This window comes from Neltuma alba, unplaced genomic scaffold, assembly GCF_004799145.2.
Source record: "Neltuma alba isolate B1F8T4 unplaced genomic scaffold, ASM479914v2 tig00004517_pilon, whole genome shotgun sequence".
NCBI classification, from domain to species: domain Eukaryota; kingdom Viridiplantae; phylum Streptophyta; class Magnoliopsida; order Fabales; family Fabaceae; genus Neltuma; species Neltuma alba.
In genome coordinates this window covers 30,552-49,555 of record NW_021633744.1, presented here as the reverse complement: position 1 = coordinate 49,555, position 19,004 = coordinate 30,552, and the positions used below count along the sequence as shown (strand labels likewise).

The window sequence follows — 19,004 nt, the reverse complement described above, 5'->3', positions numbered from 1 at the left end:
TTAGGGCTTGGATTGGCAACTTTCCTTCAAGCATGAAAACAACAGAGGACATGGATGGCCTCAGAGTTGATGGAGATGGGTTAGTACATAGGAGTGCTAGCTCCAGCATTCTCATGACTTCCTGTGAGGAGTAGCTTGAACCAAGACTTGCATCCACTAAGCTCAGAAGGTTTCCTTGCTCTTAAGAAGAACATAAGCCTTCAATTGCATGAAAGTATACAGTTGTTGGTTAAAACTCATTAAACCATAACTTATGAAGAATATTGAACATCACCAATGCCAAGTGTGAGTAGAATAACTAACCCAGTCAAGAAGGTAAACAAAGTTTCTCTTAGCCTAACTTGTGTTGCTTTTTCCCACTAACTATTCTAAGGCAACAACTCCAAAACTATAAACATCGGCTTTAATCAGTCAGTATCCTCGCATTACATATTCAGGAGCCATATAACCACTAATGAGAAAAATATAATGTTAATAATCAAGTCACAAATGGAGAATGTGCAAGGATAGTCCAAGAAAAAAAAACCTATTGACATTATTACTAACCAAATATGAAAATTATATTGATCCAGTGAAAAAGATGTAGTAGAATATATACTGACATTGTTCCTGCTATTCTTTGTGCTTATATGAATATTCTCATCTTCATTAAGCTTGGCTAATCCAAAATCTGAGATCTTGGCATTCAAATCTTTATCAAGTAGACATTTGTTGCCTTAATAATCCCTAGCACATTTCAACCTTGATTCCTCATGAAGATAAGCCAATCCTCTTGCTATTCTACACATATCTTCATTCTTGGGCCAGTCCAAGTGTATCTTTTGGTCCCTGGCCACCTAACATTAATATCAATGGTATCTTAATTAACAACATATTACTATCAAGTCATTCAATAAAAATTAATTAGATATTTGTTGGTGTTTCGAATTAGTAAATATGTGTTAAATTTAAAAAGCCTAAAATACAACATCTAAATTTTGTCTTTTAAAAAATAAAGATATAATTAAAGTTGTTGGCAAATAATATGAACACGATTTTACATTTTCTGTCATAGTGATGTAATACTATAACACACACAATAAGAGAATGTATATAAAAACATTTTATTCATTTATGCTCAGTCAATTTTATCTTTTCCTTGTATATAATACTACATATGGTAATTTTTATATTGTGAAGAATTCAAGTTCTTACCAAAAAGAGCACTAGCAAGACTATTGTTCTCCATGTACTCATATATCAGCAACAATGATTCCTTCAACACAACATCCATAAAGCTTTGCGAGGTTTTGGTGTTGCAAAGCAGAAATCATTCCAATTTCATTAACATTCACTTCACGATTCCCTTGCTTTGATTTAGAGGAAAGCTGTTTCACAGCTATGACAACGCCATTTGATAATGTACCCTGCAATTTAGTTTACCCCTTAGTCTGAATTTTCATACTTTTTCTTAAGCAAAATCATTATGTCTAAAGACATAATCTCTTTATAAGTGTATTCAATTATGTAACATTGGTTAAAGATAAATGGATATAGTAAAAATTACCTTGTACACCGGTCCAAAACCTCCTTCACCAATCTTATTTTCTGGGGCAAAGTTATTAGTGGCACCTTTGATTTGTTTCAAAGAGAAATAACCTGTTTTTAGATCTAAAAGTTCTGCATTAAAAATAAGGTTATATAAATACAAAGTAAAATAGATTGAAATTACAAGAAACTTGAAAATAATTACGTATATGCAAAAATCATTATTTGTCCATTTGACTTGTATGATAGAATTCAGGCATATGGAAAATCTTTTTTTCACTGTATTGTACCAAATTATCATTAGATATACCAACTTTATTATTTTTTATTTTGATCTTACGTTTGTCTTTTGAATCTCTGTCAGCTAGTAAGCCCATTTTTTGAAGGATGAATATATTATTAGTATGATGAGGACACACGCATGATCCAACCCACAATTCCGGCAATGGTTCCACCAGAAATTCGAGGAATTTTGAAATCTACATGACAAAAAAGTAGTAATAGTTACGATTCCTATCAAAGTCAAAATTGTCATCTCTTAGCTTAAGCTAGAAAGAGTGTAAACCAATAAATATGAGATTTTACTTACTTGGGGTGATCGAAATAGCAGATATAAGAGGTCCATATACACCATAAGTAGGAATAGTGGTAGTTCCTTTTCCAGCCCAGTACAAATGAATCTCCAAGGTGTTATTATTAACATCAACATTAAAGTCCTTGACAATGCCCTTACCAACGCCACCAGCTTCCCTCATAATATTGAAATCATGTAAATAGTTCCTACCCTGTTAGGATATCCATACAAAAGTTTCACACTTTAGAGAATTGTTAACGTACATAGCGAAAACAGTTGAAAGCATGTTAAATCATTATATATAGTAATAGTCCTTGTCTTTATAATGAGAAATTCTTACATACTCCTGGAGTGTCACGTCATCCATTCTCTATCCCATGAAAATGCTCCAGGTGTCCTTTTCTTATGGATCCCACAAATTTCTATCATAATGGGTTATGAAGGGAGAAAACTAATCAAGAGAAATTTGTGGGATACACTTGGAACATTTTCATTGGAGAGAGTACTTATGACATGGCCTTCTAAGAGTATGTAAGTATTTCTCATTTATAATTGGCCATTTAGCCACCCATCAAAGAGATACATGAACATAGTGGTGAGTTCACTTGATAGCGACACATCTCACAATATTTATTTCTCTTCAACTATACGCTTCATGGGTGGAGAGTATTATTTTCTCACTATTCATGGAATTCTCTGATCACTGTAAAAAATTTAAATTCAACATAGTGAGACTCACTTGGATTGAAACATCAAATATGCGCCTTCCAGTGTGATGGAAATTTTGGTCATAAGAATACATAATCTCAGCAAAATATAGTTTGACGTTGTAATTTCCATTAATCATACAAAGGCCATAGTACTTGAGAGACACAGGGGAAACGCGAGCTGTTTGGTAGAAGTCAGGACCAACAAATATCAAGGGAAGATACTTTTGTTATTATGTAATTACTATTAGAATATTCGTAAGTTTCTACTCCTGTGCTACTATAAGCCCATTTATCTTCACTAGCAAAAAAGTATGAGGCACCATTAGGATTGTTGTCTCCTTCATATTTATTCCCCTCATATTCAGTCTCTGGTCCTCCACAGTTTATGAACAATGAATGATCTGCATATAGGGACAACCTCATCAAAAATCACCTCTATAAGAGAATCCAAATGATCAAATTCATAAGATCATGATCTCTCCCTCTATATATATATATATATATATTGTCATATGATATTGATAGTCATTTTATTGTTACGTTCACTAAAGTCTACATTACTTAGTTAAAACTCTTGAAAAGGTTTGTGATGGGAAAATAAAATACAACTAAAAAAAGACAATGTTATGTTAAAGTTTGAAATAAGCAAGAAGACACTCACACTTGGGTTTTTCCCCACAAGGAAGGCCCCTTTTTAGGCAAGTACGCCTGTAAGATGAATAAAAATTTCAAAGCATGAATCAAAAGCATTTAGAATGAGTGAAACAAAAGCCATAAGTATAATCTTACGAGGCGTTTGCTGAAGATGATAGACTTGAAACCAAGTTTCTGTATAACCAAAAAAGAAAAAAAGCTTTACAGTTGTTGCATAATGTCTTAAAGAACAAGAAAAAAGTAGTTTGGAGTTCGAGGAGAGGAGTTCACATTTTTCCATACTGACAAGTAGTCGCAGAAGTTTCTGAAAAATTGTTGTAAGATAAATCACTGCAATAGAAGTAGTGTGAAATTACACATGTAAGTTTCATTCCTGTTATATATATATATATATATACTCCTCCGGTTCTTAATATATGACATAATTATTGAGTTGATTTTGATCCTAAATATAAGACATATTTCTTATATTTATCAGTTTTTTATAAATTACCCATATGGATATTCCCTCAACTATGATCAAGTGGAAGAGGGAGAGAGGATATTAAGGAAGATGATTATAGTATTTTAGAAAAAACATGTCATGTTTCTTATAATTAACTAACTTACCTAACTTCTTTAATATAATCAAATTAGTTAAATAGGTTTTATATTAAAGACTGGAAGAGTATTAGATAAAGTTTAGATGAGTTGGTTGGGCGGCTCTTCTTCTTGTTATCATTGCATGCTGTTTTATTGCTATTGGGACTTATATTCCTTCCTTGAGATTTAATAACAATTCTCCCAAATTTTTCATATGTCAAAGCTCAAATCAAAATGACATTATGCAAAGGGGATTAATTAAAATGATTAGAGATTTAAAGGCTAAAGATGTTTTTGTCAATAAGATTCACGGTAATTAATTTCAAACAGTAATGGCATTGAACTAGATGTAGTAATGACAAATAAAATTAAAATAAAAAATAATTTACTAACAAAGAAACACCATTGTTTTGCTGTTGAAATATCCAATCAGGAATTTTTCCGATCAGAGAATTTTCAGTTAGAATCCTGCATACATATAATTAATGAAGATCATTAAAAAAGAGTAACTAAGTTCCCAAAAAAAAAATCAAGTTATCTGTGTGTAGAATGCTCCCTTACATGAGATCTAGGTAGGTCAAGCTACTTATACTGTTTGGGATTTTACCGGTCAACTTGTTGAAGCTCAAATCTCTGCAATTAATACACGGGGACACAAATATTGCTTCATAAAAATAACTGAAAAATAATGTTGCTAGTAATAAATAGTCCATAATAAAAGTAAGTAGCTCTAAATTAGGAATTAGGTTGTCAATTAAACATTAAATTGGGATTATTATTTAGAGGATTTTGGATTCATAGTATGACGATGAAGCAACTTACACTTTATTTAAGTTTTGCATTTTACCAATATAATTTGGAATGGAATCATGGATGGAGCAATTTCTCAACACCCTGAGAGGAAAAAAAAAGGTATGAAATTCATTGAGAATATATAGCTCATTTTCGATAACAATTTTCACGTCACTATTAAATTCTCAACTTACAGGTATCGCAAGGACGTCAAATTCTCCAAATTAGGAAATCCCATTATCATTAGGAAATCCCATTATCATTGTCCATGCAAATCAGTTTATCATCCTGAATTAAAATTAAATACAAACAGTATCAATAATAGGAAAATATTCTTCTGTTGAAATTAAATTGCGTAACCATCAACACAGTGTGCGGATGAATTATAAAAGACCAAGCACTCACATACTAGACAAATATGTTAAGTGAGATATGGTTATAGGAATGGGGCCTTCCATAGACGTTCCCTCCAAATACCTGCCCAAATATTTTTTTTTTTGGAGAGTTATTTGGGGTCCCAAAAAAAATATATAATTACTAATAAATCCCAATGACAAGTGATCAACATAAACCTATGGTCATTTTTCCACTAAATCTTATCACTACATATTGCTTGATTGTTGTTGTTGTTTGAATTTTTAGTGATTACATTCTTTTATTGGAGCCGTATAATAATTCTCCCTTGTTTTCTTTCTTCGTTTTCAACAATTTCAAACAAACTAATATGACAATATAATAAAATACAGGAGTAAATGAAAATAAAAGCACTGAACTTCATTAAGCTTATTAACTTCGATACATTAAGTTCATAAAGGAGCATCTTATTTAAAAGGAAAAGCATTATGATAGAGAGTGTATTAGACTCACATTACTTGGAGTTGGGTCCAGTTCCCAATAAAATTGGGTAATTTTCCTGATATGTTGGTGCCATCTAAAGAGCTACAAAAGTGTTAAGAGAGAAATTTTAGAATTTAAAAGAGATCAACACAACATCAAAAATAAAATATAATGAAATGATTAAATCATATTATGCCACTCACATATATTCCAGTTTTGTCAGATTACCAAAACTTTCGGGTATGGCCCCCAAGAAGTTATTTCCAGTAAGATCCCTACGAGTTCCAAATCCTTAGAAACAGATAACACATCTAAAAGCAATATAAAAAATTATCTATAACAAGACTAATGTGGTAGTCACAATGCAACTAATAAGATAAAAGAAAATTATTTGCACTTGAAATAATATTCTTACAGCATGCGTAATTGGGTCAATTTTCCGAGACTAGAAGGAAGAGTCCCTTCCATTAGATTATCATTCAAGCTTCTGCAGAAAGTAGCAAAACCATAAAATTATTTCCAAATGCAACAATAAGTTTTAAAAAACTCAAAGTGTAATGATTTATACTTACAAATCTTCTAAAGTTGTAATTTCACCAATTTCGTCTGGAATCGGACCACTGATTGCGTTATCCGGAAGGTGTCTAAGACATGTGTTTAAGAGATGGATAATGCATATGGTCAAATAATCCGAGCTTGTATAAATGCATGCATGCATAACATATATGAAAATACACACACATATATATACATACAATCATTCACAGCGTTATGATCACTTATAATGCAACAAGAGGGGGTCTAGCAAAGCTCCTTGGGATTGATCCGTTTAGATAGTTGTGAGACAAATCACTATGCCACATATAAAAGTTGCATTTCAGATCCCAAATTCCCACATTTTAACTAAGCATATACATATATATAAATCTAAGCTGCTATAAACCAATAATTTAACTAAAAAATTTCATTACTTACAATACTTGCAAATGGCTAAGGAATCCAAATTCACTTGGTAAAACTCCAGATAGATTAAATCCCGTCATATCGCTGTCATAAAATGAAAAACACGTCACTAAAACTATTTACATAGAGCTAAAATAAAATAAGTTATCTTATAATTAGCACCAATATGTTGGCAGAAAAACAAATAGCACCAATATGCATTTGAATATTAATTTTATTACAATGCAGAGCCAGACCTAACTTATTCTAAATATCATATAGAAATGTATCTCAAAATCAAATCAACTAGTTTTAAATAAAGAAAGGAACAAAAAGTAAGAAAGAAAACTTTTCAACATTATTTGGAACTCATTAAACACAGCTTAATTTAGATTCGAGCTTGATTTGTACCCAAACTGAAAGGGTTACATTGTAACCATGTACACAAATGCACTTACATATTTGTAACATGACAAACTTTTCCATTTGAGAAGCTGCAATCGCATGTTACATTCCTTACGATGCTATTCATTCCACTAATGATCTCATTTTTGAAGCCATCATCGACACAAGAACGTGGGCTCACATCCCAATTCAAGTTTTCTATCTTTGATGATATTGTTTTTAGAGCTTTCACTGCATCAAACACAGTTCAGTTTTTTCAAAAGATAAAAATAAAAAATGAAAATCATGCACCATAAAGTAAGAACCTCAACATCTATATTTTATATTCATAGACATCTGTAAACCTTATATATAAAGAAATTTAGAAGTACTTGACGTGGCCCACTTTGGTTAATTTTGACATGCATTGATGTTGATGAACTTCTCCAACATATGGATCATGCAGAGCTGGTTCAAATTCAATTTAAAACGCTGATAAAGGCTTATCGTGTAAACTTAAGTCGTAGTAAATGTATATATCTAAATTGTTTTTTTTATTCTTACGTTGATTAAGAAATGCCTTCTTATCCAGAACAGCATCAGTAATGTCCAAAAATCACGTTTTCCCTAATAAGCGCATCGGAAACTAAACATAAAAATATTTTTTAATAGGCTAAAATACACAGGACTTCCTAAACTTTATGTCAGTTGTACATTACCTCCTTAACCTTTAAAAATTTAAAGCAGTGGCAAATAAATGAATAAAATAAATTACTATAGTTTTCAACCATTGGAATCTTGTTGGTAAAAAGGGAGGGGGGAGGAGAAAGAAAGAAAGAAAACATTAGAATCAATTTACTTAGTTCCCTTCTTGGAGGGGGAAAAAAATCAAGGATCAAGTCTCGAAAATTACGACAATTTTTTATCACTGCTTGTTCAAGAAGAGGAAAGGATCAACCATCACGTTGACCCTTTTCTTTTTTGTATTTTTCTTTGAACAGTAAGAAAACAGATGGAAACGGAAGAATTGATCATAACTCTAAATAGAGTAATATAGTATTCCTTCGGTCTATAAGACCCCTTTTGTAGTATAAAATTACGCTACAAAAAGGGTCATATATTTAGGATCGAAGGAATGTATACTAAGTAGTAAGAGAAACATAAAGGGATTAATTAAGAAACCTTCATCTCCTGGTATGAGTTGAGCATTGGATCCATAGTTCATGAAAGCTGTCGAAGCAAAGCATCCAAAAACAAAAAGATATAAAAGTTTAGAGATTGAGATCCCAAACTCCATTTTGGTTGTTGCAGTTTGAACAAAATAACTCTGTAAGGGAGCGAAAGAAGAAGGAGGAGGAAAAGGCAGTTTGCACAATCACATAATAGCAAACCGCATAAGAGACGATAGAATAAGAAGATAAGGATGATGCGGTATAAATAGAGGCAAGAAGAAAAGAAAAGCAAGTCAAGATTTCTACAAGTCTTCTATTTTTTGTAAAGTAATAAAAGGCGTTTCTCTTGTCTCAAGAAGAGGTAATGAAGTTGCTGATTTTTTGGCAGGATGTGCAGTAAAGAATATGCACCAGAATGAGTGGCTTGTCTCTGCCCACTCCTCTTTAAGCGTGTTTGGATTCTAATTGTTTTTGTCTTGTTTGTATTTTTTATTTTCAGTATTTTGTGTGTTAGGTTGTATCTTAGGTTTTTTGAGACTTTATTTTGGCCTGTTTGTACTATTTTTTTATATTAATAAAATTGATAAAAAAATAAAAATAAAAGGCGTTGAACAGCTGCAAGCTGTTTCATAGGCAATGTGATTTTATTAATATAAACCAAAATATTACATATATATATATACACACACGCATATATATATTTAAAGTGGTGTTATTTACGTGTATCTTTAAGAAGTAATTTTATTTTAACCAAGATGATATCATATTCATATAAGAACGGATATTTAGAAGCAGTTTGTTATGAGATAGAGTGTGATGACTTTGGGGTCTACTGCCAGGTCAAGCACCCTATTCATATGTATTTGCAAATAGGAAATTGAAAGATGCAATACATCCTATCAAATTAAGACTAAGACTTTTTGAGTTATTCTCTCAAATTAGATTAAGAGGCTGTTTAGATAAAACCAAACCATGGTTTGAAGAATAGTTTCTGAAAAAAAATTATTTTTGAAAATAGATTTTATGAAATAATAATTCTGATAAAGTGAGAGTATTTGGATAGTGGTTATCAGAAGCACTTTTTATATGTACAAATTACTAAAAAGGATATAAGCTAATATGATAATTACATAAAAAAATATGTGTTACAATATATTTTAATTTGAAGTAATAAATTTGTTAACAATATATTTTTTGCCAACATGATAAATAATATATAAAAAATATAATTAATAAATAATTAATATGTGTATATATTTATAAAATATAAGATTAAATATTTTTTAAAAAATGATTATTTTTTTCGCCAACAGAAAAATATTATTTTGTCTTAAAGATTTTAAACATAAAATCCCATAAACAACTAATTTTTTTAACAACATACTATGTTCGATCTTTAATGTAATTAATCAATTGTTAGTAAGTGTGTGTATATGTATTTATAAAATATAAGATTAAAAACATTTTTGAAAATGGTGATTTTAATAAAATGAAAGTGTTTAGATAGTTGTTATCAGAAACACTTTTTTAGGTACAAATTACCAAAAAGAATATAAGTTAATATGATAATTACAAAGATCTAATTAATTAATTTAAATAGATTAAGAATATTACTTGAATTAGTTAGTATGATCTGTTTTTTTTAAAACATCCTAAGAATCTTTTTTTATTCCATTACTCTCTCTTTTACTTGACTATTATTGAGGAAATATCAATAGAGTTAATTTAAAAAAATTAATAATCATATAAAATAGGTCTTACATTTAGGATCAACATTAACTCTCCAATTAGGTTCAATATTAAGAACCAGAATAATAATTTTGTTAATAATTTTTTTGCCAACTTAATAAATAATATATGAATATATCATTAATTAATTGTTAATATGTGTATATATATTTATAAAATATAAAATTAAATGTGCTTTTAGAAAAATGAATATTTTTCCTAACAGAAAAATCAAAGTATGGAACGAAGGATGAGAGCTGGTCAAAAAATAAAAAGAATGAGGGAGGAAAAAGGTGGAGGCATCTGTGAGCAGCTCACACAGTGACCAAACGCAAAAAAATTTCGGGCCTATTTGTTTACCTATTCTGAAAATAGTTTTTTATTTTAAAAAATAAAAAGTCCCATTTGGTAATTTATTTTTACTTAACTGTTTTTTTAAAAAAAATAGAAACTTGTTTTAAAAAACTAAAAAAAAACTATCATTATTACAATAATTATCTGAGAAAAAATAAATAAATATGAGAAATAAAGTAGATTAGGATCTGATATTTAAAATCAAAATAAAATTCAAACAAGCTCTTATATTAAAGACCGGAAGTAATGTGAATTATGTATCCAAAATATTTTAAAATTTAAATTTTTATATAATTATTTTGGAATTTTTGATTTGGAAAAGCAACACTATTATTTAAATGGGAGACTAAATAAAATTTTTTTTTTTAAAAAAAGAAGAGCTGAGGGCATACGAAAATAATAATAATAATAATAATAATAATAATAATAATAATAATAATAATAATAATAATAATCTGTTTGTAAAGATAAAAAAAAGAACAATTTTTCTATGTTTTCTCCCTTTTTTACCTTTTGTAGAGATTAGGAATTGTGATGGAACTTGTAAATTTCTCTTGTAAGGTTATGTTAGAAGACTAAACCGCAATCACTGGGATAAGACTTTATTATTCTGATAACTAGTATAGTACCCGTGCATTCGGTGGCTTCTTTATATAAGAATTTTTTATTTTCAAAAATTCTGGATAATTAATGATATAAGTGGACTTGCAAGTATCATTTTCAATATTACGTCTCTATGCATTGACTCGAGGACTTTTCCGCCTTGCCCTTTGTGATTATAGATTTTTTTCTTTTTCTTTTGGGTCGGTTAAACATCATTTCGAAGTGGGTGCGTGTCAGTTTTTCTCTTCTTTATTTTCCACATTTTTGACAAAATACTCCATTCTTTGATGTGCACTCTCAATTTAATTAGGAAATCTATTTTTTTCCCTGAAAAATTCAGCATAATTAACGTCTTCTTAAGCGTAATTAACAAAGATAGAGGATTGAAACGGCTCAGACCTTCAAAATTTCTATATGCAACTAGATCGCTCACCATCGAACGGTTAAGATCATTTTTAACTTCAATGAGACGGTGCGTAGCAGTGATGAGCTCCTTGCCTCTACGCAGTACTGAAACTCGTTCCTCATATCTCATGATAGACATTTATTGTGTCACAATCATATTTATCGTTATTTCTACTTCTTGAGGGCTTTTCCACATTGTTCTTAAATTTGTGATGAGCTCCTTGCTACTACGCATTGAAACTCATTTCCTGTATCTCATAGACATTTCTTGTGTCACAATCATATTTAACGTTATTTTTGCTTCCCGAGGACTTTTCCACATTGCTCTTAAATGTGTGACCTTTTCTTCTACGTAAACATCACTTCAAAGTGGCCACATGTCAGTTTTCCTCTCTTTAGTTTCTTTTCACGTATTTTTTTGTTCATTAAAAACTCTTTTTCCTTTGATATATGCCCTGAAAATAACTTTGCTGCGTATCGATCTGAATAAAAATCTGAATAATCAATAAATGGTTTCTCAAAAGATAAATATATATGTGTGTCTCGTGTAGACTTTACTTCTTACCATCTAAATATTTTACCATATTGACAATAGATGTTGCTTCCCCAGTCGATCAGCATAATTAATTAATCAATTATGGTCCTATGAATAAGTGGGCTGGAAGGATCATATTCAATATTATATATCTTTCTTGAGGGATTTTCGACTCTGCTGTTTATATATATTAACAACGTTTATATATATTTGCAGCAAGTAATCAAGAAAATTCATTAAACTTAAGGCTTTTAGCCTTGTCTTGTATCAAAAACAAAAAAAGAACTTAAGTAAATCAACATATGTTTAATTATTCGAATTAACTTAAATAAGGTATATTTTAAATCATAATAAAAAGTACATTATGAAAAGCAATGCACGGGTATGAATTGGTGGCTTCTTTTATATAAGATAAAAAGTTGAATTACCACAAAATAATTAGTTGAATATTATATTACTATCTCAAGTCATGATTCCAACTTAATTTAAAATAAAATGTCATTAAACTTTTAAAATTTACAATACAGGTAGATTTATTATCACCATTTTTAAGAATATGCTATGTATGTCGGTATATAAATGGATGTTCCTTTAAAAAGACTGAATTAATGGAGACAAAAGGGTCAATGGATTGAAACTCAAATATTTGATTATATTCAATAATTACACAGATAATGTTATGGTCAATAATATTATATTAGACAAATATGATATCTGATTATGTATTGTAAAAGTAGGCTATTTAATATAAGAAAAAGTAATGGAGACAAAATGGTTAGTGAGTTAAAATATTTTGAAAACCACACAAAAATGTACTCCCATGAGTTGAAAGTAGTTGCCATGGTCAATAACTTCAGGAACTGATAATATAAGCTTAAAATAATATAAAACTACCAAAACAATATCAAAATATCCATATTCAATGTAAAAATGGAGCCTCGTGGCCACCGCCATAAAGAATAATAAAATAAGATAAATATATATGTGTGTCTCGTGTAGACTTTACTTCTTACCATCTAAATATTTCACCATATTTTTTTTTTGACCAGAGATAAATATTTTACCATATTGACAATAGATGTTGCTTCCCCAGTCAATCAGCATAATTAATTAATTATGGTCCTATGAATAAGTGGACTGGAAGGATCATATTCAATACTATGTATCTTTCTTGAGGGATTTTCGACTCCGCTGTTTAATTTGTGACTATATATAAACATATATTCTGACAAAGATCACTTCAATTTAAAGTGGCCAAGTGGGTGTACGTATTTCAGTGTTTCTCTTTTTATTTTGTCATATATTTTTCTTCACCTAAGACTCTTCAAATCAAAATGGCAACGAATATGTTTTTTTATCTAAAAAAATTATTCCTAATCAACACCGTTTGTGAAAAATAAATGAGGTCCATGTCTTGAAGGGTTTTCTTCCAAGTGCCGCCATTTAAATGAGACCAAAGTTGGATTGTGTCATATCCCAAAAATTTTCATCTGATGATAAAAGATAAAAAATTAGGATAAGGGTTAATATAGAAACTAGACGGGAAGATGAAACAACTTTTGATATGAAACCCTGAAAAGGTCCGGACTGACATTTTCGTAATTATCGGTCTAGGAAAGGCAAAACAAAAAAATTTTAGAAAAATTCTAGAAATCCCCGACAAATAAGAAAAGTTTAGAGTAGAGGTTTTGAAAAATTAGTTGAGACCCGAAAGGTGGAAATTCAGTAACAATGAATTGTTACAGAATTTCCCGTAAATGGAGATTTTTCAAAAAATTATTAGAAAATTGAAGAAAAATTATTATTTTAATTAGTTAGAGGCCTCAATAAATTTAAGGGATTGATGGACAATTCATCTAAATATTTAGTTGAATTTATAAAATTGATTTTAGGCCTTGAAAGCTCAAGAATTAATTTTAAGAAATTTATTTTCACATGTTTTTTTTTTGTCAAATAGTTTTCGCATGTCAACATAAAATAAACCATCAAAAAGAAGGGAATTTTAAAAAGTTGAGAAAGAATTTAAAAGTTGAGTTGTAAAATACTATTTTGATCCTTAATATAAGATTTAGTTAACTAATTTGAATATATTAAGGAAACTAGTTACGTTAGTTATTTGTAATAAATTTTTTCTTATTTTTCTTAAAATATCATTGCTAATCAAGTATATTAACTAGAACTATTATTATTACAATGATTATCTTAGAAAAATGGATAAATATGATAAACAAAATAGATTAGGATCTTATATTTAGAACTAAAATAAAATTCAAACAAACTCTTATATTAAATACGAGAAGTAGGGTAAATTATGTATCCAAAATATTTTAAAATTTAAATTTTTATATAATTATTTTAGAATTTTTGATTTGGAAAAGCAACACTATTATTTAAATGGGAGATTAAATAATTTTTTTTTTTTGAAAAAAAGAAGAGATAGACCGAGGGAGGGGGCAGAATGTGTGAGGGCATCCGAAAATAATATAAAGAGATAAAATTTAAAGTGGGTGGAAGAAGATCTATTGGAGAGAGAGAGAAAATTAAATCAAAAAAAGAGAGAGGAAGTTGAGAGTCAAAAGAGAGAGAGCGCGTGTAGAAGGAAAAAGGATATATAAAAACTGCAACAAGGATGGGTCCCACCATGTGATTTGGGGGATTTCTATTAGTCAGAGTACAAATTACGTGGCACTTCTAGTGCATGTAAGAATTCCTCAAAGAGCCCAATGGATCTTACTGGTGACGCACATATCTGGAGAGCAAAATAGGCGTGCTGATGCGTTGGCTGAACAAGGTCTTGCAGTTACAGCTTTTATGGATTACTGTCCTTTAGAGCTTATGGTATATGATGGACACTGCGAACATGGGAGCCAGTCTCCTTAAGTTATTTTTGAGTTTTATTTAGGCTTTAGCCTTCTCTTATGTCAAAAAAAAAAATGTATAATCACCAATAGCCATTACTTGAAAGTCAAATAAACAAGTATTTGATATTAAGTTAATTGAGATGTTATATTTAAAACTAAATTAATTTTTTAATTATCTCTTATATTAATTATCAGACTTGATATTTATCTCTGCAAGCTATTTTTTTTACAATAGATTTTTTTTATTTTCAAAAATTCTGCATAATTAATGATATAAATGGACTTGCAAGTATCATTTTCAATATTATGTCTCTCTGTATTGACTCGAGGACTTTTCCACTTTGCCCTTTGTGATTATATTTTTTTTTTCTTTTTTGTCAGTTAAACATCATTTCAAAGTGAGTGCATGTCAGTTTTTCTCTTCTTTATTTTCCACATTTTCCACAAAACGCTCCTTTCTTTCATGTGCACTTTCAATTTAATTAGGAAATCTATTTTTTTACCTGAAAAATTCAGCATAATTAACGTCGTCTTAAGCATAATTAACAAAGAGAGAGGATTGAAACGGCTCAGACCTTCAAAATTTCTATATGCAACTAGATGGCTCATCATCGAACGGTTAAGATCATTCCTAACTTCAATGAAACGGTGCTAGCGGTGATGAGCTCCTTGCCTCTATGCAGTACTGAAACTCGTTCCCCATATCTCACAGACAGTTATTGTGTCACAATCATATTTAACTTTATTTCGACTTCTTGAGGACTTTTCCATGTTGCTCTTAAATTTGCAATGAGCTCCTTGCTATTACGCATTGAAACTCGTTCCCTACATCTCATGGACATTTCTTGTGTCACAATCATATTTACAGTTATTTCTACTTCCTGAGGACTTTTCCACATTGCTCTTAAATTTGTGACAATTTTTCTACGTAAACATCACTTCAAAGTGGCCACATGTCAGTTTTTCTCTCTTTAGTTTCTTTTCATATATTTTTTTTGTTCATTAAAAACTCTTTTTCTTTGATATCTGCCTTGAAAATAACTTCGCTGCTTATCGATCTGTGAATAATCAACAAATGGTTTCTCAAAAGATAAATATATATGTATGTCTCATGTAGACTTCACTTCTTACCATCTAAATATTTTACCATACTTTTTTTTAACCAGAGATAAATATTTTACCATATTAACAATAGATGTTGCTTCCCCAATCAATCAGCATAATTAATTAATTATGGTCCTATGAATAAGTGGATTGGAAGGATCATATTCAACGCTGACCCAAAAGCAGCTTAAACCAGCTAAAATTTTAAAATAAGTTGGGTTGAAATCAGGGACCTGTTTGGCAGAGCTTGGAATTGATTGGGCTTATGTTAAAAAAGGCTATCTAGACGCCCCATTGCAATAAGCTCCAAGAAAGAGCTTATCAATTAAATCAGAAAAGCTTTTGGCCCAAAAAAAAAAAAATCAGAAGGTTTAGCTGTTCTGCAATGTCAAAGATTCTTTTTTTCTCTCTCGACGAGCATCACTTCCTTTCTTTTTCACCCAGGACTCCTACCCTATCCCTGTTGCTGGTCACCCCACAGAATGTCCCTCCCTAGTCGTTGTGAGCTCTGCTTTGTCATCATCGTGAGCTCAGCATAGTGGGTGTGAGGTGTGTGTGGCCTACTGGAGGGTGCTTCTTCCTCGCAAGTCTGAGCTAGTCCTACCGTCTACAACCGAGGTCGCTTCCGTCTGCTTGTGCTTTCAAGCTTTGTATGGAGATCTTGCCTTGCCAGTCTAATGCACCATGGGATCTACCTCTGACAGCCTTCGATTAGGTTGATTTGTTACAAGTTGCACAGTATTTTTTTTTGCTTTCTTTTCTTGTTTGATCCATGATTGAATTTGTTGTTGCTGGTGGAAGCCTTAACATTAAAGCCTGAAAATTGGTTTAATCAAGAGTTCTCCGTCATCGCTGGTTGTTTTTCAATTTTTCCTTCTGGTTTTTTGTGGTCCTCTGTTTCTGGCTGATGGTTGTTTTTATTTTTTCCCTTCTAGTTTTTCATGGTCACTTGCCTCTGCTCGCCGGTAATGTGATCTTTTTCCCCTCGACTTCATGGTTTTTGTGGTCCTTTGTTTCTGCTGGCCGGTGGTTCTTTTTATTTTTCCCTTTTGGTTTTTTGTGGTCGCTTGCCTCTACTCGCTAGTGGTTTGATCTTTTTCTCCTCCCTTTCGTGGTTTTGATTATCTTGTCCGAGCTGTTGAGGTGAATTAACAGCTGTCTGTTGGAGCAATGGATCTGCGTAGAGCTTGTGATTATCATTCTAGATATGTGATTGTGTATACGTGCATATGAGCTTGTGTATATTTGTATATCAGATTGCGTTACACGGATCATTCTGTTGCAATGGTGCTGGAATTTTGAAAGAAAAATGTGCAAAAAATTTCTGGTTTCTGTTGGTGTAAATCCAATAACTTCAATTTGCAATTTCATATGAAAAAAACTTTCCCATTGGTAGCAAATGCTTATCCATTAAGCAGGAAAAATTCTATTCTATGTCAAAATTAAAAAGACTTGTTGTTCCTAATATATTAATTTTTATGACTTCAGTGCTTTTATGTGAAGTAGATTGAAGAAAGTAATTTTAAAACAATTTTTTAGTCCTTTTAATTAAGTTTTTAATAACACAACTAACTACTAAACTGTCTTCCCTAATTAAGTTTCTATTAATTAAGTTATTATTAATTAAGTTTCTGTTAAAATATGGTAGTTCCAATTCAAAGATGAACAATTGTTTTTCAAACAATAAGAAAAATAATTGATTAATTGAGTTTTGAAAAAATTTCACAACCAATTACCACTGATTCAATGTTTATAGTTTAAAAAATTTTTGAATAAGAAAACTAAACAGCTTTTGCAATTACAATGTGTTAATTAATATTTTACGACTTCATAATAATAATTAGAGTTTTGATAACAAAAACATTTACAATAATATTAAGAAAATAATATATATGTTTGTTTGGTTATTACATAATATGGCTTTTATTATTACACATTTAGGCTTTTAGTAGATTTAGTAAGTTTTGTCTCCATCAAAAGGCATAGAGAAATGGACAATGATAATGGAAAAGCGACATGGGATCCTTACACGATAAAGATTCTAATCAATGTTTGCGTCGAGCAAATAGTGCACAAGAAACAACAAGGAAAATCATTTACAAGGCCCGGTTGGGGGAAAATTGAAAAGAACTTTCAGGAAAGAAGCGGCAGAAAGTATGACAAGAGGCAATTGAAGAATAAATTTGATATATTGAGAAAAGATTGGAAGTTGTGGGATAAACTAATGTTTGGAGAGACTGAGATTAGTTATGCTGTAGCCACAAATAGGGTTTTGGCCTCCCATGAGTGATGGCAACCAAAATTATAGGTAATTATTGCGTTTGGTTGAGTTTTAATTTTGAATATCCGTTAAGACTTCATTTAATTTTGCCTAATTATGTTAATGTAATGTAGGTTGACCCTAATTTCAAGAAATTTAGACATCAAGGGTTGATTTTTGCATCAGATTTGCAGAAAATATTAAAAGATGTTGTGGCTTCAGGAGACTATATGTACGCACCATCAGCCTCACAGTCCCAGTCAACACCTGTGACACAGGCTGATACAAAAGAGGAGGATGATGTTTATAGAGTCGGCTTGGACCAACAGAAAGGGTCAGGGGACAGTGAGGACAAAAATTTTAGAGTTGACCTAACAGCCAGTGCAACGTTCACATATGACTTCCCTGGTCACAACTTAAACAACCTTGTGAGTATTGGACCAAGTGGCTCAGGAAGCTATGGAAAGAGGAAGAGGGGTGAGACGTCTGATGCAAAGAAGAAGAAAAAAGTTGTTGCATCTACTAAAATTTCTGATAGCCTTAGTGTTATAGTGGCTGCTTTTGATAAGCGAGCAGCAGCACTGGTTGAAGATCCCCAACTAGTTGACAAGGTTTTAGCACACCTGACTACCGTTGAGGAGCTTAATGGTAACAATCAATTATATTATGCATGTGCCAAGATGCTTACGCAGTTGAGGTGGGCTAGGCGAGCCTATTTGGGGTTTATGTATGATAGAAGCAAGTTGTTGGCGTGGTTAATACCGGCAGCCTAAGACCTAAACACATGGAAGGGACCTATAGATTAGGATTTAGTTGTTGCACTTGTTAACTTGAATTGATTGCCGTTTGAACTTGAACTGATGTGACCTGTTGTAGGAACTTTATTAATGACTATGTAATATATTTATGCTAATTCTACTTGTCATCTATGTGTTTGGTTTTTCTGTTTGCAGTATGAAAATTATTTACACTTTGTTTAG

The 19,004-nt window shown here is 31.0% G+C and overlaps 1 protein-coding gene, 2 long non-coding RNA genes and 1 pseudogene across 3 annotated transcripts; 1 reads left to right on the top strand and 3 right to left on the bottom strand.

Moving 5' to 3' along the window:
• Window positions 1-7: 7 nt before the first annotated feature.
• LOC114745069 (probable LRR receptor-like serine/threonine-protein kinase At1g53430) lies at window positions 8-11,394 on the bottom strand (annotated as a pseudogene).
• Window positions 4,614-5,080, bottom strand: LOC114745064 (uncharacterized). The gene is made up of 3 exons (XR_003740163.1): window positions 5,034-5,080; window positions 4,870-4,941; window positions 4,614-4,680 (listed from the first exon to the last, which is right to left on the bottom strand). It is a non-coding gene; the product is annotated as an uncharacterized LOC114745064 (long non-coding RNA).
• Window positions 5,712-6,317, bottom strand: LOC114745066 (uncharacterized). The gene is made up of 3 exons (XR_003740164.1): window positions 6,249-6,317; window positions 5,880-6,163; window positions 5,712-5,778 (listed from the first exon to the last, which is right to left on the bottom strand). It is a non-coding gene; the product is annotated as an uncharacterized LOC114745066 (long non-coding RNA).
• Window positions 11,395-17,754: 6,360 nt separating the features above from the next.
• Window positions 17,755-18,797, top strand: LOC114745068 (uncharacterized). The gene is made up of 2 exons (XM_028933206.1): window positions 17,755-18,033; window positions 18,159-18,797. Exons 1-2 carry the CDS (start codon window positions 17,755-17,757, stop codon window positions 18,795-18,797), a joined length of 918 nt encoding a protein of 305 aa, XP_028789039.1.
• The last annotated feature ends 207 nt before the right edge of the window (window positions 18,798-19,004 follow it).

What these genes read in the sequence shown, in the direction of transcription:
- LOC114745068 (XM_028933206.1), top strand. Translation starts at nt 17,755, where the DNA reads ATGGACAATGATAATGGAAAAGCGACATGGGATCCTTACACGATAAAG. An exon ending in ATGCTGTAGCCACAAATAGG is followed by an intron (nt 18,034 to 18,158) that starts GTTTTGGCCTCC and finishes AATGTAATGTAG; the next exon opens with GTTGACCCTAATTTCAAGAA.